Source organism: Phodopus roborovskii, unplaced genomic scaffold (genome assembly GCF_943737965.1).
Source record: "Phodopus roborovskii unplaced genomic scaffold, PHOROB, whole genome shotgun sequence".
Lineage (NCBI taxonomy): Eukaryota > Metazoa > Chordata > Mammalia > Rodentia > Cricetidae > Phodopus > Phodopus roborovskii.
In genome coordinates this window covers 1,257,100-1,280,122 of record NW_026125489.1, presented here as the reverse complement: position 1 = coordinate 1,280,122, position 23,023 = coordinate 1,257,100, and the positions used below count along the sequence as shown (strand labels likewise).

General features: G+C 51.4%; 2 protein-coding genes across 2 annotated transcripts; one reads left to right on the top strand and one right to left on the bottom strand.

The window, feature by feature from the left end:
- Positions 1-58: 58 nt before the first annotated feature.
- Positions 59-15,822, top strand: Stat2 (signal transducer and activator of transcription 2). Its single transcript, XM_051176071.1, has 24 exons — positions 59-153; positions 3,450-3,587; positions 3,693-3,840; positions 4,075-4,170; positions 4,513-4,602; positions 4,695-4,770; positions 5,147-5,232; positions 5,371-5,522; positions 6,603-6,761; positions 6,863-6,955; positions 7,240-7,299; positions 7,929-7,946; positions 8,599-8,692; positions 8,781-8,828; positions 8,911-8,994; positions 9,155-9,253; positions 9,376-9,511; positions 9,616-9,668; positions 9,785-9,879; positions 10,992-11,128; positions 12,214-12,396; positions 12,614-12,671; positions 13,377-13,657; positions 13,855-15,822. The coding sequence occupies exons 2-24, from the start codon at positions 3,457-3,459 to the stop codon at positions 13,992-13,994; spliced, it is 2,517 nt and encodes an 838-aa protein (XP_051032028.1). The 5' UTR covers positions 59-153; positions 3,450-3,456; the 3' UTR covers positions 13,995-15,822.
- A 285-nt stretch (positions 15,823-16,107) lies between these two features.
- Positions 16,108-17,927, bottom strand: Il23a (interleukin 23 subunit alpha). Its single transcript, XM_051176336.1, has 4 exons — positions 17,682-17,927; positions 17,368-17,469; positions 16,982-17,128; positions 16,108-16,880 (listed from the first exon to the last, which is right to left on the bottom strand). The coding sequence occupies exons 1-4, from the start codon at positions 17,841-17,843 to the stop codon at positions 16,701-16,703; spliced, it is 591 nt and encodes a 196-aa protein (XP_051032293.1). The 5' UTR covers positions 17,844-17,927; the 3' UTR covers positions 16,108-16,700.
- Positions 17,928-23,023: the final 5,096 nt, after the last annotated feature.

Here is a 23,023-nt window from a genome sequence, read left to right as displayed (position 1 = left end):
GTGAGAGCCCGGAAAGGCGGATCCGTTTCGCTCGCCCGGTGATCGTGGTCCTGGTCCGCCGAAGTCGGGGGCGGGGTGGGGTTCTTGAGCCGCCCGGAGGAGTGGACGTTGCCGCGGGAGGCACTGGGAGGAACGGCACCGGAGCCTCAGAAGGTACAGGCCCCGAGAGCGTGTGCGCAGCAGGGAGGCGCGAGTTCGATCCGGGGAAGGCTACTCCCCCGGTGATGCCCCTGTCCGGGATGTCACACCCCCGCTTTGCTCTACTTCTCAGCCCTGTCGACTTCCTTCAAAACTCCTCTGCAACCCCTGAAGCTCGGCATGCAGCATTTGTCCCCTGTCACAAGCCAAAGCTTTAACCCCTGCGTTATCTGTCTGTTTATTTATTATTTCATTTCTAAGTATGCTTTCTCTGTGTGCCACATGCGTGCAATGCTTGTGTTGGTCAGAAGAGATCGCCAGACCTGAGACTGGAGTGCTGGTCATGAGCTGCCCTGTGGGTGCTGGGAGTCGAACCCAGTGGGGGCTTCTGGAAGAGCAGCAACCAGTGCTCTTAACTGCCGAGCCATCATCTTTCTTTCCAACCCCTTTGCATAATTTTTTTTATCCTCACCAAAATAAACAAATGAATTAATAAATAAATGAAAACATGGACATCCTTATTTGTTATGTATATATGCATAGACACATATATACATACAAACATATATATATATATTGAAGTCCTGGAAGGTGAAACTGTTTGCTTAAGGTTACTTACAAAGTCTAGTTTGTTTCAGAAAATTTTATTTAGTGCAGAATTGGTGTTTGAGAGGTTACAGCTTCCATAACCACAGTACAATCCACTTAGGAAGACTGTTTTACTTGTTCCTTTTGAGGCAAGGTTTCTCTGTGTAGCCCTGCCTGTCCTGGAACTTGCTATGTAGACCAGGCTGGGCCTCTGCCTCCCCAGTGCTGAGATTCAAGGTGTGTAACACCACATCCAACAACTTTTTTTCCCTTATGTTTTGATTTCTTATTTAAATCTCAGAGTTTACCTGTTCCCTAGCTTTGTTACTAGACCTTTAATTCCTGAAGAACTAGGATCTTGTCTTTAAAATGAAGTTTTTGTTGTGTCCCTGGGGCCCGCTCCGCCTGCCTCTGCCTCCCGGGTGCCCAAGTGCTGGGACTAAAGGTGTGCACCATCACCACCCAGCAAAGTTTTTGTTTCTTGTTTCTTAAAAGCAATCCAGGCCAGGTGGTGGTGCACACTTTTGATCCCAGCACTCTGGAGGCAGAAGCAGGCGATCTCTGTGAGTTTGAGGCCAGCCTGGTCTACAGAGGGAGTTCCAGTACAGCCAGGGCTACACAGAGAAATCCAGTCTTGAAAAAACAAGAAGAAAAAAAGTCAAATGCCCATCTGATGATGTAGTTCATCTAGAACATTCACAGAGTACAAGAGAGGCTTGGTCTCCAGCAAGGATCAGCCAAGGATTATTGATGGAAGGCTAAAATGAGGAAAAGTTAGCTCACTGCCCTTGCAGGGGACTGGGGTTCAGTTCTCGGAGCCCAAACTGGGAGACTCACAATACCCTCAAAGTTAAACTCCAGGGAGTCTGAAGTCCTGTTCTGGTCTGCAGCCCTTCCTGACTCAATCCCAGCCACACACACACACACACACACACACACACACACACACACACTAATGTTTCCTTTGTTTGTGAATTAAGAAAAGTTGTATCTCCTGTCCAATCTCTTCCCTTCCCTATTCCTACTTCAGGGGAAGAAAGCCAGCTCACAGACCCTAGATGTTTTGTTTGCTGTGTAGTAGAATCATGTGACTTCGAAAAACACGGGAGTGTTTGTTGCTCATATAACGTAGCCTGACTGCAGCCCCTCTCCCCACACTGCTCCCCACTTTGCCCCCAGATCCACTGTTCCTCTGTTTCCCTTCAGAAAGAAGCAGGGCTCCCAGTGCACAGAACCCTACATAACAAGAGGCAATGAGACTAGCCACAAACGGTCATGTCAAGGATGGACAAGGCAGCCTGGTAGAGACAACCAAGTAAGAGGAAAAGGGCCCCAAGAGCAGGCAAAAGAGTCAGAGACAGCCCCACTCCCACTGCTAGGAGTTCCGGAAGAACCCCAGCATGTATGGGAAGGACCTAGGGTAACCCATGCAGGCTCCGTGATTACCTCTTCAGTGTCATTTTACCACCTCTGGCTCCTACAATTCTTCCTCCCCCTCTTTCAGGGTTCCCCAAGCTCTTAAAAAAAAAAAAATTCAGTGAAATGATTCCTAATGATATTCTGTTATCCTCATAGCCCATCATCAGAGAGGTTCCTTGGGCAGCTGGTGGGAGCAGATGAGTAACTTTTAATTCCCATAATAGGTAAGAGAAGGCAGTAAGGGACTGGAGAGGTGGCTCAGCTGTTAAGAGCACTCACTGGCTGCTTTTCCAGAGGTTCTGAGTTCAAGTCCCAGAAACCACGCGGTGGCTCCCAGCCATTTGTAATGAGATCTGGCGCCCTCTTCTGGCCTGCAGGGACACGTGCAGGCAGAACACTGTATAAAAGAGAGAGGAGACAGAGAAGGAGAGAGAGAAGACTAGGGATTGCCCGAGTCATAACTCATAACTGGATGGCCTAGATGGCATTAGATAGTGGAAATATTATTTGTTAAGTTGAATAATGTATACGTAAACAACCCTTACACAATTTTTTTTTTTGAGGCAAGGTCTCATGTCCAGTGTAGTTAGAGTTTTTCCTGTCCCAACAGTCAGTTCTGTCTCTCTAGCCGGCTCCCTAAGCATACAGAGGCTTGTTATTAACTATAAATGCTTGGCCCGTAGCTTAGGCTTCTTACTAACTACATTTTAGCTCTTAGGGGTTTTTTTTTTTTAAATAATTTATTTAATTTAATGTGCATTGGTGTTCTGCCTACATGCATGTCTGTGTGAAGGTGTCAGGTCCCCTGTAACTGGAGTTACAGACAGCTGTGAGCTGCCACGTGGGTGCTGGGAATTGAACCCAGGCCCTCTGGAAGAGCAGTCAGTGCTCTTAACCACCGAGCCGTCTCTCCAGCCCCTAGCTCTTATGTTTTAAACGAACCCATTTCTATTCCTTTACTTACTGCCACGTGGCTCATGGCTTGTTACCTCATTTTGTTTCCTCTGCATCTGGCTGGTGGCTCCCCAGACCCTGCCCTTCCGCCCAGCACCCTCCTAGACTGGCTCTCCTGCCTAGCTATAGGCCAGCCACCTCTATATTAGCCAGTGAGAGTAATACATATTTACAATGTACAAATGTCCCATAGCCTGACTTCCCCAGCGCTGGGGCTAAAGGCATGTGCCACCACCGCGCGGCCTGTCCGTGTTTATAAGCCAGACAATAGATTCATAAATCATCGTGAGACTATGGATGGTTTGGTTCCATAAAATGTCGAGTTGAGAACCGACATCCTTTCCACTCAGACTCCAGATGGCACAGTGGGAGACGCTGCAGAACATTGACAGCCCATTTCTGGACCAGCTGCACCAGCTCTACTCTCAAAGCACCCTGCCAATGGTTGTCCGACAGCACTTGGCTGCCTGGATTGAAGACCAGAACTGGTGAGGGCTTCGGGAGTTCAGCCCACAGGGTCCTGGGTGGGGTGGGAGATCTCACAGCAGCGACAACTTTACTGAGGTCTTAGTCCTTTTTTGCCTGGTCTTCAGGGGGGAGGCCGTGCTAGGCAGTGATCATTCCAAGGCCAATATGCTGTACTTCAACATCCTGGACCAGCTGAACCAGTGGGACCATTGCTCAGACCCGGACTGCTTTTTATTGCAGCATAACTTGCGAAAATTCAGCCGGGACATCCAGGTACCAGGAAGAGCTGGGCTAATGGGGTGTAGGGTAAGGGCTGGGGTTCAGGACTGTTCCTAAAGATGCAAAGGGAGGGACTCTGGGCTTGGGGTATCACTGGCAGAGTAAAGGACTGATACAGGTAGATACAGGTGGCCAGGGACCCTGATGAACACTGAGAGCAGGGTCTGGACTGGCTGGTTGTTAAGGTAGTTAAATAGGTCAATCCTTCTGGTTTTTTTTCCCACTTAGACCTTTCCTAAGGGCCCTATCCAGCTGGCTGAGATGATCTTTAACCTTCTCCTGGAAGAGAAAAGAATTTTGAATCTGGCTCAAAGGGCTCAGGAGGTAAGAACAATATGGGGATTGTTGAAAGCTCCTGGATAGAAAGACTCTATGGAAACAAAGGACTCAGTGAACTTGTCTCCGACCAGGACCTCCCCCCATTCTGCAGTTTAATTTCAGTCCCGATTTTAGGAGGGAAAAGTCATCGTTCATCTTGGGAAGGTGAGGGGGTGCACATCTTTAATCCCAGCACTCGGGAGGCAGAGGCAGGCGGAGCCCTGTGAGTTCGAGGCCAGCCTGGTCTCCAGAGCGAGTTCCTGAACAGCTAGGGCTACATAGTGAAACCCTGTCTCAGAAAAGAGAAGAAAGTCAGGATTCAGACATGTTCAGAACCTCTTGTTTCAGGTACAAGCCAGGCCAGCCCCCGAAGCAACAGTGGGAAGCCAGCAGCTTGAGATTGAATCCCGGATCCTGGATTTGCAGGGTGTGATTGAGGTTGGTGGATGCGGCAAGTGTCAGGGCGGAGAGGGTACAGTTCCTCTGGCCCCCGCAGAAGCAGACTTACTGGGGTCCCATTTCCTCCACAGATGTTGGTGAGATCCGTCAGGCAACTGAAAGACCTGCATGACGTCTTCAGCTTCAGATACACAATTCTCACTCAAAGTAGGTCCACTCAAAGTGGGAGAAAGCCAGGGTCCATCTCGGGGGCCTAGTGGATGATGACAGAAACTGAATGCTCTGGCGAGCAGCAGTTCGTACAGCCATACATGTCAGTGTCAACAGTCCCGTCAGCACACAAAACAGAGGTCCAGCGTGTGTTGTAGGGGACGGAGTAGCTTGGCTGGTGAATGATGGAGGGCTTCTGTGTCAAACTGCCACGGCAGTTGGGTGGGCTTCTGTTCCATTCAGAATTTGCCCGTGGGGTCCCAGGCGCCTCTACTCTGCCTGGTACTCCCTGCCTCTCCCTCCACCCGTCATAGAGACCCTGGCCAGGGAAGAGCAAGGAAGCTGTGAGCTGACTCTCGGTTCTTCGTTTCAGAGAAAACACAGTCTTCCGACAAGCATCAGAAGGAACAGGTGGAGCTCGTACAGACAACGGTCAACGAACTGGACAGGATGCGAAAGGTGAAGGCGGTTGACAGACAGGGCTGCAGGGGACTGCAGGGAGAGGGGTGTGGGGGGAAGGGGGCCTGGCCTCTCTGGTCAGCTGGTTGATGAGGCGCTGGTGAGAGGTGCTTAGCACTCCAATTTTCCCCTTGCTAGGAGGTGCTGGATACCTCCAGAGCACTAGTAGGCCGATTAACCACCCTGGTCGATCTGCTGCTGCCAAAATTGGATGAGTGGAAGGTGCAGCAGCAGAGGTCCTGCATTGGAGCCCCACCGCCGGAGCTGCAGCTGGAACAGCTGGAGCAATGGTAAGAGGGAGAGATTTCCTTCCCCTTCCTCAGGCACACACCAGGTCTAGCCCTCACGGTTCCAGGACAGCCAAGGCTAAATAGAGAAACCCTGGTTTGGAAAGCAAACAGCAGAATGAACAAAAAGAGGACTCTGAGCTGAGTGTGGCTGCCGGTGGGGTCCAGGGACCCAGGCTCTATGGAGGAAACACACAAGAACTCAGAGTTCAGGCTGGTCTGGAGTGTATACATAGACCCTGCCTTGAGGACACACGCAGAAAACAAACAAACAAACAAACAAACCAGTATCTGAGGAAATGTCTCCTAGAGGAACAAGCTTGCAGTTGGAGCATAAGGTCTGAGTTCAGATCCCAGCGGGTGGTGGTGGGGCGGCACACTCCTCTAATCCCAACACTCGGAGGCAGAGGCAGGCGGGTCTACAGAGAGAACTCCAGGGTAGCCTAGGCTATACAGAGAAACTCTGTCTAGGGGACAAAAAAGTGTGCTGGAAAGTTTGTCATATGCTTCCTGGATTCCATGACAGGGTCTCATGTGTCCCAGGCTGGCTCAGTGGCTCACCTGGCTCTGGGTTCTTTTTTAGTCAAGTCAGTGTTTTCTTTAATTAATTAATTAATTAATTAATTAATTTGTTTTACATGCATTAGTGCTTTGCCTCATGTATGCCTGGGGAGGGTGTCAGGCCCCGTGGAACTGGAGTTACAGACAGCCGCGCCGTGTGGGTGCTGGGAATTGAACCAGGGTCCTCTGGAAGAGCAGCCGGTGCTCTTAAGCGCTGAGCCATCTCTCCAGCCCCTCAAGTCAGTTCCGCAGTCCTCTACATCATTAGAAGGAGAGAGTACAGCTCGGTGTCAGTGGCTCATGCCAGGCGGATCTTTGTGAGTTTGAGGCCAGCCTGGTCTGCAGAGTGAGTTCCAGGACAGGCTCAAAAGTGATACAGAGAAACCCTGACTCCAAAAACCAATAAATAAAGGAAGGAAGGATGGACGGAAGGAAGGAGGGGGGGGGGAAGGAGAGCAGGGCACCCAGGACCTCAGCGGGGTCCTTGAAACTCATCCTCTCTCCCTGGACTCTGTCACCCAGGTTGACAGCCGGAGCAAAGGTCTTGTTCCATCTTCGGCAGCTGCTGAAACAGCTAAAAGAAATGAGTCACATGCTTAAGTATGAGGGGGACATGTTTAGCAAAGGGGTGGAGCTGCAGAATGCCCAAGTCACAGAGTTACTACAACGCCTGCTGCAAAGGTCCGGTGGCCTGGGGGGGGCCTGGGGGGGAGGGACAGGGAGGCAACACGGGGTGACTGTTGTTACAGACACTGAACTGTTATCTTCTCTCCTTTCCTTAGGTCCTTCGTGGTGGAAACGCAGCCCTGCATGCCCCAAACTCTCCATCGACCCCTTATCCTGAAGACTGGGAGCAAGTTCACTGTCCGAACAAGGTTGCTTGATTTTCTCCTTTCCCTTCTAATTTCCCCTCACACACAGTCCTTTCTCCACAACTGACCCAATCAAGAATTTGAAAGCCAGGCAGCGGTGGTGCCCGCCTCTAACCCCAGGGCTTGGGAGGCAGAGAGAGGCGGGCTGATCTCTGTGAGTTTGAGGCCAGCCTGGTCTACAGAGCGAGTTTCAGGACTGTTACACAGAGAAACCCTGTCTGAAAATACAAACAACCACAAAATTTGAGATTGACCCCTATATCCCATCCACCTCCTATTTCCCCCAGACTGCTGGTGAGACTCCAGGAGGGCAATGAGTCACTCAAAGCAGAGGTCTCCATTGACAGGTAAGTTGACTAAGATGCCCAGTAGGAATAGGCTGGTACTGGTGGTGGTCGCTGCATAGGCAGACCCGCAGGGTGCCTTCTGTCCATTCTAGTCTACCTTGCAGAAGTAAAAACACCTCCCTCAGGCCAGGAGTGATAGTATGTGCATTCTTTAATCCCAGCAGGCAGGGGACAGAGGCAGGGAGATCTCTGAGTTCGAGGCCAGCCTCATCTACAAAATGAGTTCCAGGGCAGCCAGAGCTGTTACACAGAGAAACCCTGTCTCAAAACAACAAAACACACACACACACACACACACACACACACACACACACGACCCTAAACAACAGCAACAAAGCCCAGCCCCCCTCGCTGAGCACCCAGGGTGCAGGGTGCAGCCTGTCTCAGGCTTATTGTGCTAACACCCCCACCAGACAGGCGTTACCAACGTGTCTGACAAGACACGAACTCACAGTGTCTCTTCCTCTAGGGCATGTGGTTAGCGAACTCTAGAACCTGTCCTGACCACCCAGACCAAGTCCCTAACTGCTTTACCCCCCCAGGTGGAGGCTGGTGGGAAGGGCAGCTTCTGAGCTGTCTCCCCCCCACTCCCACAGGACCAGTGATTGTTTTTTTTTCTTCCTTTTCAGGAATTCAGAGTTACCAGGGTAGGTGCCTGATGCACACATGCATTCTGCATGCCTTGACCTGCACTGCCACGTTCGGCAACCCTGGTGGGAATCCATGGGAGGAAGGGGATTTGCGTGGCCCGTGGACAGGAGGAGAAGGGGAAATCTGAAATGAAGTGGGGTTTTTGTTTTCCTGCTAAGTTGTATATTTTTCTTTTAATTTTAGTTACGGAAAGAGCGAGTGTGTGTGTGTACATGTGCACGATCAAGAGAGAGAAATTTGGAAATATGTGTAGATCAGAGGACAGCTAGTGGGAGTCTGTTCTTTCCTTCCACCATGTGGTCCTGGGGGGTTGAAGTCAAGTCATCAGGCTTGGCCGAAAGCCTCTCTACTTGTTGAGCCATCTCACTGGCCCTTTCCTGCTGATTCCTAAAACTAACTCTGAGTACGGCACGGTGGGTTACATCTGGGAACTTCAGTACTTAGGAGGCCGGGACAAGAATATCACTGTGAATACAAGGCCAGCCTGGGCCACACACACACACACACACACACACACACACACACACACAGAGAGAGAGAGAGAGAGAGAGAGAGAGAGAGGAGAGAGAGGAGAGAGAGAGAGAGGGGAGCAGATACCAACCTTACTCTTTGCCTTTTTTGTCTCCATCTACCTTTTCCCTGGAACAGCTTCCGGAAGTTCAACATTCTGACCTCAAACCTAAAAACCCTGACCCCTGAGGAGGGCCAGAGGCAAGGGTTAATTTGGGACTTCGGCTTCTTGGTAAGAAGGATTAATAGCATTGGCAACTAATTTCCAGGTCCTGGCCTCTGGGTCCCCTTCCTGGCATTGTATTCTCCCCCATTCACAGACGCTGGTGGAGCAACGCTCTGTGGGTCCGGGAAAAGGCACCAATAAGGTGAGGCCGGGGACTCACCAGAGCCGCGAGCTGAGGCCAGTGATGGCCAAAGAGCCCTCTAACCCCTGCGGTGACTCTGCAGGGGCCGCTGGCCGTGACGGAGGAGTTACACGTCATCAGCGTCGTGGTGCGATACGTGTACCAGGGCATGAGGATGGAGCTGCAGGTGAGCGAGGGAAAGCAGGGAACGGGTGGGCAGATTCCGAAGGCACACGGTGGAGGGAGGGAGGGAGGGAGGGAGGGAGGGAGGGAGGCGCCGCCACACCCATGGAGGCGGCACCCAGGCCCCCCGAGGCAGACGTCCATGACTTCGGTCTTTCTCCCAGACGGACACTCTCCCAGTGGTGATCATTTCCAACATGAACCAGCTCTCCATCGCCTGGGCCTCAGTTCTCTGGTTCAACATGCTCAGCCCAACCCCCCAGGTAGGAGGGTGAGGCCTGAGGAGCAGAGAGGAGTGGCGGGCAGGGGGTGGGCGGGCGGCCTGGAGGGAAGGGCTGCTGGGAGCCATCTCACCTCCCCTCCCCTCCCCTCCCCTGCCCCGCAGAACCCGCAATTCTTCCGCCAGGCTCCTAAAGCCCCCTGGAGCTTGCTGGGGCCTGTTCTCAGTTGGCAGTTCTCCTCCTACGTTGGCCGAGGCCTCAATTCGGAGCAGCTGGGCATGCTGAAGAACAAGCTCTTTGGTACCGCCGTCTTTGCCCTCAGCCTGTCCCCAGCCTAGCTTGCCCTACCCTCTGCCCGGCCCGGCCCCCTTCAGTCACCCAAACCATCTGTGACTGTCCCGCAGGGAAGAACTGCAAGATGGAGGATGCGTCCTTGTCCTGGGTGGATTTCACTAAGGTAACTCCCAGCAGCCTGTGTCCCTCTAGGCCACAGGCCAGTACTGGCCCTGCCTGGACCCTTCCCTACACGAAGGGCAGCTCCAATCTCTTCCTGCCTTCCCATTCCTCCTTCAGAGAGACAGCCCCCCTGGCAAGATCCCTTTCTGGACATGGCTGGACAAAATTCTGGAGCTGGTCCACGACCACCTGAAGGAGCTCTGGAACGATGGGTAAGGGATGGGTAAGGCGTCTCAGCCTTCCTGCCCAGGGTTTTGTCCCAATGGGCTCAGGAGTGGTCTTCGTGCGCCCCCTTATGGCACAGGAGGGACCAAACACGGGTGGGAGGGGTCCCGTTAGGAATTGTGGCCTCTGTGTGTCAAGTGTCTGCAGCGTGGCAGAGCCTGCTGGGTGTGCTCATGTTCATGCCGTCCTTTAAAACCACACTGGGTGGTGAACGGTTCCACCTTCGGTCTCGTGAGGAGACCCATTTGGAGAATTAGGAACTTGCTCAATGGGCAGAATTGGGAATAGACCCAGGCCTGGGCAACTGCCCATCACCTGGCCTTTGTCGTTTTTTACACACACACTCACACATACACTCTCAAACATCCACACTCAGGCACACACACACTCACACATCCACACTCACGCATGCACTCATACACACACTCTTACACCCACACTTACACACATACACACCCACACTCATGCACTCACACACTCACACACACTCAAACATCCACACTCACACATTCACTCACACACACTCACACACACACCCACACACACTCACGCACTCAAACATCCACACTCACACGCGCACACACTCACGCACACACACACTCAAACATCCACACTCACACACACATACACACACACTCATACATCCACACTCACATGACACTCTCACACACACACACACATATACACTCACACATACACAATACATAAAAATAAAACAGAGCGGGGGCATAGTGTCTACTATTTTAATCCCAGCTCTCAGGAGTCAAGTAGATCTGTGAGTTCAAGACCAACATGGTTTATATAGCAAGTGTGAGTGTGTGTGTGAGTATGGATGTGTGTGTGGATGTGTGAGTGTGTGTGAGTGCGTGAGTGTGGATGTGAGTGTGTGTGAGTGTGTGTCTGACACACTGAACTCAGGTGGGCAGGCACATTTAGCTGTGACCCCTCGCCTCTTGCTTTCATCATTGTGCCCTCACTGAGTGCTCACGCCTCTTCAAACCCTTGCAGCAGGAGCAATGTCAAGGGGACAGAACGGGCCGAACCCCCTTCCCACTCCCCGCACAGGCGGGCGGGCCTCACAGTGCTGTGTCTGCTCCAGGCTTATCATGGGCTTTGTGAGCCGAAGCCAGGAACGGCGACTGCTCAAGAAGATGGTGTCGGGGACCTTTCTGCTGCGCTTCAGTGAGACTTCTGAGGGGGGCATCACATGCTCATGGGTGGAGCACCAGGACGATGGTCAGTACCCGCCCCCGCGTCAGTACCCGCCCCCACATCCCCCCACGTCAGTACCCGCCCCCGCACCCCCACATCAGTACCCGCCCCCCACACCCCCCCACGTCAGTACCCGCCCCCCACGTCAGTACCCGCCCCCACGTCAGTACCCGCCCCCACGTCAGTACCCGCCCCCACGTCAGTACCCGCCCCCACGTCAGTACCCGCCCCCCACACCCCCCACATCAGTACCCGCCCCCTACATCAGTACCCGCCCCCACGTCAGTACCCGCCCCCACACCCCCCACGTCAGTACCCGCCCCCCACACCCCCCCACATCAGTACCCGCCCCCCACGTCAGTACCCGCCCCCCACGTCAGTACCCGCCCCCGCGTCAGTACCCGCCCCCACACCCCCACACATCAGTACCCGCCCCCACACCCCCCCACGTCAGTACCCGCCCCCCACGTCAGTACCCGCCCCCCACACCCCCCACACATCAGTACCCGCCCCCACACCCCCCACATCAGTACCCGCCCCCCACATCAGTACCCGCCCCCCCACACCCCCCCACGTCAGTACCCGCCCCCGCGTCAGTACCCGTCCCCCACACCCCCCACACATCAGTACCCGCCCCCCACACCCCCACACATCAGTACCCGCCCCCCACACCCCCCACGTTAGTACCCGCCCCCCACATCAGTACCCGCCCCCACACCCCCCACATCAGTACCCGCCCCCACATCAGTACCCGCCCCCGCGTCAGTACCCGCCCCCCACATCTCCCCTCCTCCCCCTCACACACTCCTATCACACGCACACCACACACACAACCCTGTCGTTCCCCCATCACACACGTCACACACGCAATCACATCCCCCACCACACACACACCCTGTCACCCACACCGCACCGTCCTCACACTCACACACCCCCTCGACCATTCCTGCAGTCTTTATTCTCCGCCAGGCACCCCGCCCCACCCCCTCTGACCCTCTCTGCCTACCCGTGGTTTCTGGGGCTCCGCCTGGATCCCATCGTAGCCGGGGGCGGGGGGGAAACTGGGGCCAGCCTCGCCTCAAGCCCACTTGTGCGAGTCTGTCTTTCAGACAAAGTGCTCATCTACTCCGTGCAGCCGTACACCAAGGAAGTGCTACAGTCACTCGCACTGACGGAGATCATCCGCCACTACCAGGTTCTTGCCGAGGAGAACATCCCTGAGAACCCACTACGCTTCCTCTATCCCAGAATCCCTCGGGATGAAGCTTTCGGGCACTACTACCACGAAAAAGGTTGGGATCATTGGCATAGCCCCTCCTAGAGTGAAAGGTTCCTCAGATACTGGTAAATCCAGCCCCCCCCCACACACACACACAGGGCGCATTTCTCCTCGGCGGCGCATGCCCCTTAATTGGGAGGTCCATTTGTCAGGACTGTCCTGCTCTAGGGCAACTTGACCCGGGCGTGTCCAGCACATTGATCCCTCCCACCTGCTGTCTGTCCCCACAGTTAATTTTGAAGAGCGGAGGAAATACCTGAAACACAGGCTCATTGTGGTCTCCAACAGGTGAGATACAAACTCAAGGGCCCCTGCCTGCCGACCCCAGCTCACCAACCTCTCTCCCCTCATGGTCTCCTGCGGCCATCTTTCCTGCTGTCGACATATGTGTTCCCTGGTGGCCATGACCGTAGCCACTCATGTAATGGGACCCTGCCTGTTCAGCCCTTATGAGGACCCACTGGAGTGGGTAACAGGCAAATGCTTGCACACAGGAAATAAGAATAATAAACGTAAAAAGTTGTAAATGGTAATCTGCGGTTCACCTAGCTAGTACAGGTGAGCCCTGATTTCAAGGCCAGGCAGGCACTGCAGCACTTGGGGAGTAGAGGGCAGAAGGAGCACAGGTTCCAGGCTAGCCTTGGCTCTGTAGAGATTTGAAGAGCTGGCCTGGGCTACACGAGACCCTGTCCCAAGGAAAGAACGAATAATAACAAAAATCTTAAAATCTTGATTATAAAGCCCAAGGTTTTAGACTGTTGCATCTTGGCTCCACACCCCAGGCAGGGGTCTCACCATGTAGACCAGACTGTTCTCAAACTCACGGAGATTCCCCTGCCTCTGCCTCCTGAGTGCTGGATAAAGGTGTGAGCAAACACACCTAGTTCCCTGCCACCTTCTTAGACCAGAAACACAGCCTCTGCTTGCTCTGACATGACTCACTTTTTTTTCACTCACTGAGTCTTGTCCCATTGTCTGTCCTTGTCTACCTAGGCAGGTGGACGAGCTGCAGCAACCTCCGGAGCTTGAACCGGAAGCAGAGCTGGGTCCCTCAGAGCTCACTTCAGAGCTCATGCCAGCCACATTAGAAGATCTGGAGTTGCAGATGCTGATGAAGGAAGGGCTGGATCTGGGGACAGGGTTGGAACCAAAGCCCACACCATGTGTGACCACACAAACATTGCTGGAGGCCGGCCCGGGACCTGCCTCGGAGCTGTCACCAGAGTCAGACTTACCTCATGATCTGCAGCAGCTGAACACGGTGGATATGGAAAGTAAGTGAGAAGGGGAGAGGGGACATCCTTAGCTACCTCACTCTGACCCATTTCCAAAGGGGGAGCTCCAAGGCCCTGGTTAACTTCCCGGTGACTCCTGATGTTAGGACATGCAAGCGACCTCCTTCGTTCATTCAGCTCCAGAGTGTGCCTGTCTAACTTGGATCAGGGCCTGACATTTTTTCTCTGTGTGCTAGTCTTCAGCACCATAAATATTGATGACATCATGCCCCACGGTGACCCGATGTTGGCTGACCAAAACATCATAGATGAAGCCTACATGTCCTGCCAAAGCCATTTTGATGTGGATGGACCCTTGATTCCTTCTGATGACTAAGAGCCACATTCCCGTTTTGTCCTTCCTACCTCCCATACCAGAGCATTGCTTCCAGCAGTGGGAATGAGGCCTTCTGAGCGGGGTTAGCCATGAACTTTGGAGTAAGAGGTAAAAGCATAAGATGGCCTTGAAGCTGCACCAAATAGTCAGAACAGACACTGGCCGAAGTATTGCTAGGATCCTGAGTCTGCCTGGCATGCTGGGAGACACAGGGGTCCTGAGGGCAAGCCAGTACATTTGAGAGATTGGTAGAGGGTCCAAGGCAGTGGTATCTTTTCAATATGGAAGGATTTTAATGGTTTGGTGACTGGTAAGGCCAAATGGTGTGAACCATCGCTGGACCTTGTGGGGAGCACAGAGATGGATGGAGTTTTGTCCTCCCTCCCGCCTTGCTATCCTGGGTCTTGCCAAACCCAAACTCTCAGCTGTGGTAGGTAATCATGATGTCATTGAGCCATACTTCAAGTCCTTTAAGTCCTCTCTTCTGGTCACTACAGCTCTAACTGACCCTTTCCTTCTCTCTTCGCTCCTGACTCCAATTCTAAATCTCATTTTTTCCTGTACAGGCTGAGAGCTGTCTGCTTCAGCCCACCATGTGAACTCTATCCTGAGGACGGGCTTGGCAAATAGGGTTCCTCCTAGCCCTGCTCACCCTTCCCCTGCACAGCAACCCTGATCCCTTAGGAAGATGTAAAGCTTTGCTGCATTAGGCAGCCTCACCTTTGGGGGCTGTCCTGGAACTCGCTCTGTAGACCAGGCTGGCCTCGAACTCACAGAGATCTGCTTGCCTCTCTGCCTCCTGAGAGCTGGGATTAAAGGTGTGCACCACCACTGCCCGGAGGGAATTTCTTCTTCTAGCACTCAGTAGAATTGAGCGGAGAGACATCTGCAAGAGCTGTCTTACTAGTAAGTAGTAACTGCTTCTTTTGTGCATTATTTAACATGAAAGCAAAGCGTCTGTCCCTCAGGCGTGACCCAGGCAAGGACCTCAGACCCTTGAAGGTTTATCAGAGGCCTCTGGACATCCAGGGACCGGGGAGCGGCTGCACTGCTCTTAGGTGTGCCTGTGGGACGACTTGAGTGGCATGTGAACACGAGCCAGCCATACTGTGACAGTCCTGTTCCGGAAGGAGTTAACAGTGGGGAGAGGGGACAGTGAACAAACCAAAACCCAAGGAAGTAGATAAGGAAGACACGCAAAGAGGAGGAAACTCAGGGAGCTAAAAGCAGAAGCCATACGAGAAAGGGCCCCAGCCCACCGGTGAAGTTAAGAAATTCAGCAAAGCCAGGTGGTGGTGACATGAACCTTTGATCCCAGCACTCAGGAGGCAGAGGCAGGTGCGCCTGGTCTACAAACCAAGTTCTAGGACAGCCAGGGCTACACAGAGAAACCCTGACTCAAAAAATAAAGAAAGGAAGGCAGGGAGGGAAAGAGAGAAGGCAGGAACGAAAAGGAGAGAGAGAGAGAGAGAGAGAGATCTGCAAAGAGAGAGAGAGAGCTGCAAAGAGAGAGATCTGGCAAAGCCAGGCAGGTAGTATGTGACTTTAATGTCAGCACTGAAGAGGAAGGTGGATCTTTCTGAGTTTTGAGCCAGCCAGGGTGACACAGTGGTACTCAGAGAGAGAGAGAGAGAGAGAGAGAGAGAGAATTCCTTGTGCCTGAAATGATAGTAATGCTTCGTTCCGTCCCTTTGTAAGTGCCTGGGTTCTCTGCTGTAGCATCTGTCACCATGTTTCCTATAGCTAAAATGAACTATTGTTTCAGAGTCTTTTGTACATCCTAATAAACTCTCGTTAGAACAACAACAACAAAAACCGGTGGAAGTGTCTCTTTTCCACATGCCTGTCTGTTCCCCAAAGCTAATTCCCTAGGGACAGCAAGGCCAGTAATGTTTAGGCATTACATCATCAAGCAGTGGCCTCTCAAGCCTACTCTGGGACATTCCTCTTGACACACTGCTTCTTTTCTTTTGTTGGTGCAGCCATTTCTGTCCCTCGGAATGTTACAGCAGGGAAGGAATAGACATGTAGCTCCCATTGTTACTCAGCTGCTTCTTTTCCCAACTATGCTTAGAAACGAGACTCAGAGAGCCACATAAATACGGCTTTATTGGGGAAAAATACATAATTCCTTATAAATATAATAAATAACAATCCTCTAAACTGCTGTTACAAGGATAAATAATACCAAAATACCCCTTCCCGATTAATAAATACGCAGCTTGTCACAGGTTAGGCGTCAGAGTCCCTATTCCACTTTTAATACTGTGAGCCTGCACACTTTTCCCGGCTACTCAGAAAAGTGTAACTTCCCCTTTTTCTTCCTGATTTTTCTGACACTCTGGGCTTCTCGCTGTTTCTCTGATGTGCTCCCCACATCCTACCCCTTATACCATGTGATTGCTTGCCAACTGCCGTGGCAAAGGGCGTGGCTCTACTCCTAATCTCCACCTCCTTCCTCTAGGGAGCCACCTGCTCTGGGCTTTTATTATTATTATTATTATTATTGTTATTATTATTATTATTATTATCATTATTATCATCATTATCATTATCATTCTTTAACAAAACTGTCCTTGTCTCTCAAACAAAACAAACAACAACAAAAAGTACTAATGGGCCAGTTGGTCTTCTGTTGGCTGATGGATGCCTGGGTTGGTAGATTAATCTTTTCATTGCTGAGCCATGGCAATCTGGGGGCCATACTTAAGCAGTTGGCAGTAAGGGCTCAGTCAGGGTGGCTGCTCCATGGGCAAAGACCCGGGCAGCTATCGCCACAAAGGCTTGGAGGCTTCGTAGGATCTTGGAACGCAGAAGGGGTCGCTGCCACTGCTGGCTGGGACTCAGGCTAGGCATCTGTTGGCTCTTCCAGTGGTGACCCTCTGGCTAAAAGGACACAGACAGAGTCAGAAAGGGTTCTGTCACTAAGCTCCCGGCTTCCATCTCGGACACTGGCTAGCCCCATCCTCCAGACCCCTGATTCGTACCTGGAGAAGTTGGCTGAGGCCCAGTAGGGAGGTGTGAAGCCGGCCCACGGGGCCATCCGGGAGTAGAGAAGGCTCCCCTGTGAAGATGTCTGAGTCCAACAGCTGCTTATAAAAAACCAGTCCTTGATGGATCCTTTGCAAGCAGAACTAGGAAAAGAAGAAAGCACTGGAAGCTTGTGGATACTCTTCATCTTTTCTCTTTCCTTCTTTCTGTGTTAGACAGCATCTCACCAGCTGAGGCTATGGCCTTTAACATGTAGCTCAGGCTGGTTTCAATGCCACTGCATTTCTTTTCTGCCTCAGGCATAGCTAAGCAGTTGCTATGATGCCTGGCTCATTCCTCCTCCTCCCCTCCCCTAAGTACCCTAAAGTCATCTTGGTGGTACCTGGCTGTTGTCCTTGAGTCCTTGGGGATCACAGCCATCTCCACACTGGATGTGGGGAACATCATTCCTAGTGTCTTCATCTCCTTCTTCTCTTAGTGTACCCTGGGACAGGGACGAGGGGGATGATATAAGTACTTTTGCATTCCAGTGGATCCTTGGCCCGGGATTCTCCCAGAAGTCCCGTCTTCTGTCCTCTCAAATTCCATGATGACCTTCAGCCCCCTAGAGTCCACCCAGGGCCACAGCTTACATCAAATCTACAGGCTTAGAGGGCTCAGAGGGGATTCTGCATGGCCCCAGGAGCTGACACTCACCATATGCCCTACTGGTGAATGTGCATCCCAGGCCAGTGTACAGAGATTCCGAGAGAGCTGTTGGCACTGTGCCCAGTCAGGGCGGCTGCTCCTGGGCACAGCCAGGCCCCAAGCGGTCCAGGGCAGCAGCCACAGCAGTAGTGCAGCTCTGCAGTCCAGCATCTTGTTGCCAGCTTCTCGGATGCCGCTGGCTCTGTGGCCTGCACCAGGCCTTGTGGACTCAACAGCTTCCTTTTGCTCTGACTCTTGTAGCCCGGTTTCTAAGCCGCTTCCTGTTTTCTTCTCTTTGTCTGGCTGCCTCTTTTTAAGGTCCCTGCATTGCAAGGCCCGCCCTTTACACTAGCAGGTGACTCAGAGCAGGTGGGATTCCCCTCTCTGCATCATCTCCCGCTGTGGAGAGCCCAGGTATGCCTCCTCAGTCCCCAGGGAAGTGAGTGGTGAGGTTGCTGTGGCCTAGAGGCCTAGGACGGGATGCTTGTGTCATGCTCTCCAGGAACAGAGATGGCTGCAGAAGGGGCGGGGAAGTAGTGAACATTTAAATCAATACCATCTCCAGTTCCTTCCTGTGTAATCGTCTTTTTTTAATGCCTCTCAAGGCTTTATTCTTACCTCATCCCACTATGATTTCCTCACTTCCTCTTGCCTAAGGAAAAAACCAAAACAGCATTCATTCATCTCCAGACCCCATGGTGAGCTCAGTTTGGTTCCCGTGTGGTCCCTTCCATGTAAGAACAAGGCTCTTCTTTTCTTCCGTGGGAAAAGGGTTCTTTTCACGGGGCAGCCCTGGTTTTGGAGGCAACAGTAACCATGAAACTGCTTTGTGATCTGGGATGCTGCTGTGTGAGGGCGTGGCGAGAGACTGCTGCTCCCTGGCAGCCTTCACTGTGGAAAGGGTACTTTTCAGGGTGATAATGCTGACTGCTTGATTTTTCGCCCCACTTAGCCTAACGTTGTTGTCATCGGTTCTGTGGGATTTAGGTAACGGCTTTTCAGGGAACCAGCATAACCAAGGACGGGAAATCCAACTTAAACACCCTGACCCCTCTGCTCCTACCCCATAGCTACCAAAGTGTAGAGAGAGAGTTGGAAGTGTAGTGACAATGACCCTTGCTGGTCCCTCAGCCTATTGCATCCACGGGTAAAATCCACTGATGGATGATTTCATCACCCTCCATGATGCAACATCCAGGGAAGCAGCAGAGAGTGAGGTTGGACGTGGGAGGAGAGGGTGGTCTGGAGCTGGGACTGCCCCAACCCCAGGGGAGGGTCCCAGAACAATTTCGAAGTCAGAATGAGGCTGTCGATCACACGGAACGTTCTCAGAGCTTTCCCAAGTTAAATTTTCCTCTGAGACAAATGTTTTTGCTAATTTTTTGAGACAGGGGTTTCTCTGTGTGGCCCTGGCTGTCTCCAGAACTCACTCTGTGGACCAGGCTGGCTTCAAACTCAGAGATTGGCTTGCCTCTGCCTCTTGAGTGTTGGGATTGAATGTGTGCCACCACCACCAACTGAAGTCTATTTTTTTAAAATATAAAATGCCTTTCGGATTTTCATGTCATCCTTGCAAGGGGGCCATGATAATTTCTGTATCCTTCCGGATGTGCCGGGGAAGCAAGTCCCCTTTGGGACTATTTTAAACTGCCCAATGAAACTTGTGGTGCACACGTTTTTATTAGGATTCTGTGATGAGGCTACCTACCTTTAGAATTGGCTCAGTTTTGGGGATGGGTAGAAATGGAATAAGGGGATTGGGAGGGAGATGCATAGGCAGGGAGTCCACTCCGTTTTGTGTAGTGTCTCTTTTGCTACCTCTGGTGGAGGCCCTGAGAGTCCCAAGAGACAGGAGGTGAAGGGTGGGAAGGAAGGTAAGGAAACCAAGGTAGGATGAGGTAGCCGGGTGAGTTGGAGGCGATGGGGCTGCAGCGTTTCACTTCCTGGTGCTTTAGCGGTTGAGTGGGAAGTGGTGTTGGTGGGGAGACCGTGGGGCTGTCTTGCAGCTGGAACCACTTCCAAGGCTACAGCTGACCTGCAACTTCAAGAAGCCCTGACATCAGCTGGCCCTCAACCGTTATGCAAATCACATTCCAAGACACTCCTAGACAGGCCTTTCCAGCTGGATGCTCAGACTCCAAGTCCAGTTGCAGTTCCCCCAGGTGGTTAATAACGATGGCTAATGTGCATCCGACTCTCACTTTGTGTGCATGAACCTAGGTCTCACAGTAAATCCCGTGTAGTAGTATTGTATTATATACTGCATCTGACAGCTGGGAGACTGAGGTTTGAAGACACACTATTTAACAGAGACCACTGGGCTAGGAAGTGGCTAGCACTGTGGTGCCAACAACTTGGCTTCAGATTCTACTTTTAAAACTTATTGGGCTTGGGAGGGCGGTTGCGGCGCATGCCTTTGATCCCAGCACTTGGGAGGCTGAGGCAGGTGGCTCTGGGTGAGTTCGAAGCTAGCCTGGTCTACAGAGTGAATTTTAGGACAGCCAGGACTGTTACACAGAGAAACCTGTCTCGAAAAAAAAAAAAAAAACAAATAAAATGTTGGGCTGGGAGATGGCCCAGTGGTTAAGAGCTGCTCTTCCAGAGGCCCTGGGTTCAATTCCCAGGACCTACGCAGTAGTTCGCCAACTGACTGTAACTCCAGGTCCAGGGGACCTGACACCCTCACATAGACATATATGTAGGCAAAAACAAACCCACAAACAACCAGTGTACATGAAATTAAGCAATTGTTTAAATTGTGTGTGTGTGGGTACATGTGTGCCTCAGTATGCCTGTGGACACCAGAGGACAACATTGTCAGCCCTCTCTCCACCTTTGTGTGGTTCGTGGGGATTGAACTCAGGCTGGCAGGGTTCAGCAGCTGGAACCTTTACCCACTGAGCTATCTTTCCCGTCTGGCTTCATATATATCCCATTTTTGTTTCTCAAGACTGAACCTATGGCCACATAGGGACTTTCTATGTAGCCCAGCTGGCCTAGAACTCACTGTAGACCAAGGCTGGCTTTGAACTTAGAGATCTGCCTGCCTGTTCCGCCTCCTGTAGGGATAAAGGTGTGAGCTGATTCTCCTAAATTAGCCTTTAATAGCAAGGGTTACAGACCTGCATCAGGCCCACCTCATAGAGTGCAGTTTAGTTTGTTGTTTGTTTTATCTGCTTGTTTTGGTTTTTTTCTAGACAAGATTTTTCTGTGTAAGCCTGGCTGTCCTGGAACTGGTTCTGTAGACCAGGCTGTCCTTGAACCCACAAAGAACCGCCTGCCTTTGCCTCCTGAGTTCTGGATTAAAGGTGTGCGCTACCAACACCTGTCTTATCTGTTTTTGAGTTTCTTTTTGTACAGACTGCTGAGAATGTTCTTGCATTCTTCATCCTCCTGCTCCTCTGCCCAAGTGCTGGGATTACAGACACACTGTATGATGCTTGGCTACATTTTAAATTCCTGCATTATTATATTGGGTACTGTGAGGAAGCTCAAGTGCAAGTAGATCTTGATTCATAAAGTAGTTTATTGAGTGGGGTGTGGTGACATCCTTCTGTGTCCCCAGTACTAGAAATACTGAGACAGGGGGAGCACAAGTTCAAGGACAGTTTGAGGATGCAGCTCAAAACTACAGCTAACTTCTTTACTCCATGCATGTCAACCTCCTTGAGTCCTGTGGGTCTGTGAGGTCTCTTTTCAATGAGAATTATGAGTTCTCAATACAGAGATTGGTTTCTATATAGAAGCTGTTTAAGCCTCGCACCTAGCTTTGAGTGTGAAAACGTCAATCTTAGGATCTGTGAAGGCAGAGGTCCTTTGAGTGAGGTGTTTTCTATTTTGGTGTAGGAGTCCTTGGAGTATGGAATACTGGAGTGCCCACTGCCCCCTTTAGCATTTATTTATTTATTTATTTGTTTGTTTGTTTTTAGATAGTCTCATGTTGTCCAGGGTGTCCTGAAATTCACTATGCTACAGAGGATGGCCTTGAACTCCTGATCCATCTGCCTCTACATCATGGCTGTTTTATGAGGTTCTACTTAGTTGTTTTTATTAAGAGAGAGAAACAAGAGTGCACAAATAAACATGGGTGTGTGTTGCTGTTGTTGTTGAACCTAGGGCTTCTTGTGTATGTGGTAGGCAAGTGCTAAATGACTCATCTGTAGACTCAGCCCAGAGAAAGGTTTTGAGTTTTGGAGATACTGGTGTTAAACTCAGGGATTTGTTCCTGCTAGGTGGTTGCTAAAGTAGTTGCTGTAGCAACTGAGTCACCAGCCCACCCTTGACTTTACAAAAAACATTTAAACTTGTTCCTTATGTGTGCAGAAATTTATTTATTATGTGTGTGAGCCACAGTCCATGAGTAAAGGCAACTGTCGGGCATCCCCGGGATGGAACTTAAGCCTTCACACTTGGCAGCAGGCATCTTACCTGCTGTCCCATCTTGAAATCTCCCTTCATCTTTTTGAAAAGAAAGACATTTTTGATTTTGGGGTGGTTTTTTTTTGGGGGGGTTGTTTTTTGAGACAAGGTCTCACTGTGTAGACCTTGGCTGGTCTCGAACTCACAGAGATCCATCTGTTGCTGCCTCCTGAGTGTTGGGTTTGCCAACCCATCTAGCTTGGCTTTTTTTTTTCCCCTTTCTTGTCACACGTAACCCTGACTAGCCTGGAACTTGCAATGTAGCAGAAGCTAGTTTTGAACCTCTAATCCTTCTGCCTCTGTCTCTGGATTGCTGTTATTATAAGTATGCCCCACTATTCCACGGCCCCAGACATGCTCTAAAAGTTATTATTGGTGAGGAATTACTTCCATAGGCAATACCACAATTTGGCCCTCACACTATTTGTTTGTTGAAAGAGGGATTCACTGAATAGCCATAGCTGGCCTGGCCTGGCCTTGCTGTGTAGTAGCTGGTCTTGAGTTTGTGTGGTCTTGTTGCCTCTCTGCCTTAAGAATGCAGGGATTGCTGGTTGGTGGTGGCACTGGCCTTAAATCCTAGCCCTTGGAATGTAGAGGCAAGCAGATGTCTGTGAGTTCGAGGCTAGCCTGGTCTACAAAGCTACACAGAGAAATACTGTTTCAAAAGCAAAACAACAACAAAAAGAACAAAAATTCAGGGTTGCAGGTGTGGACCATTAGCTGTACATGGCCTTTAAAAACTGGGTGGTGGCGCACACCTTTAGTCTCAGCACTTGTAAGGCAGAGGCAGGCGGCTTCGAGTCCAGCCTGATGTACAGAGCTAGTTCCAGGACAGCCAGGGCTACACAGAGAAACCCTCTCATGAAAAACAAAACAAACAAAAACCCAGTAATGACAGTTCAGCTTTGAGTGTCCTGAGACATCTCTTATCT

What these genes read in the sequence shown, in the direction of transcription:
- Stat2 (XM_051176071.1), top strand. Translation starts at nt 3,457, where the DNA reads ATGGCACAGTGGGAGACGCTGCAGAACATTGACAGCCCATTTCTGGAC. An exon ending in ATTTGCAGGGTGTGATTGAG is followed by an intron (nt 4,603 to 4,694) that starts GTTGGTGGATGC and finishes TTTCCTCCACAG; the next exon opens with ATGTTGGTGAGATCCGTCAG. An exon ending in TTTGGGACTTCGGCTTCTTG is followed by an intron (nt 8,693 to 8,780) that starts GTAAGAAGGATT and finishes CCCCATTCACAG; the next exon opens with ACGCTGGTGGAGCAACGCTC.
- Il23a (XM_051176336.1), bottom strand. Translation starts at nt 17,843, where the DNA reads ATGCTGGACTGCAGAGCTGCACTACTGCTGTGGCTGCTGCCCTGGACC. An exon ending in GACTCAAGGACAACAGCCAG is followed by an intron (nt 17,129 to 17,367) that starts GTACCACCAAGA and finishes TTCTTTTCCTAG; the next exon opens with TTCTGCTTGCAAAGGATCCA. An exon ending in GCCTCAGCCAACTTCTCCAG is followed by an intron (nt 16,881 to 16,981) that starts GTACGAATCAGG and finishes GTGTCCTTTTAG; the next exon opens with CCAGAGGGTCACCACTGGAA.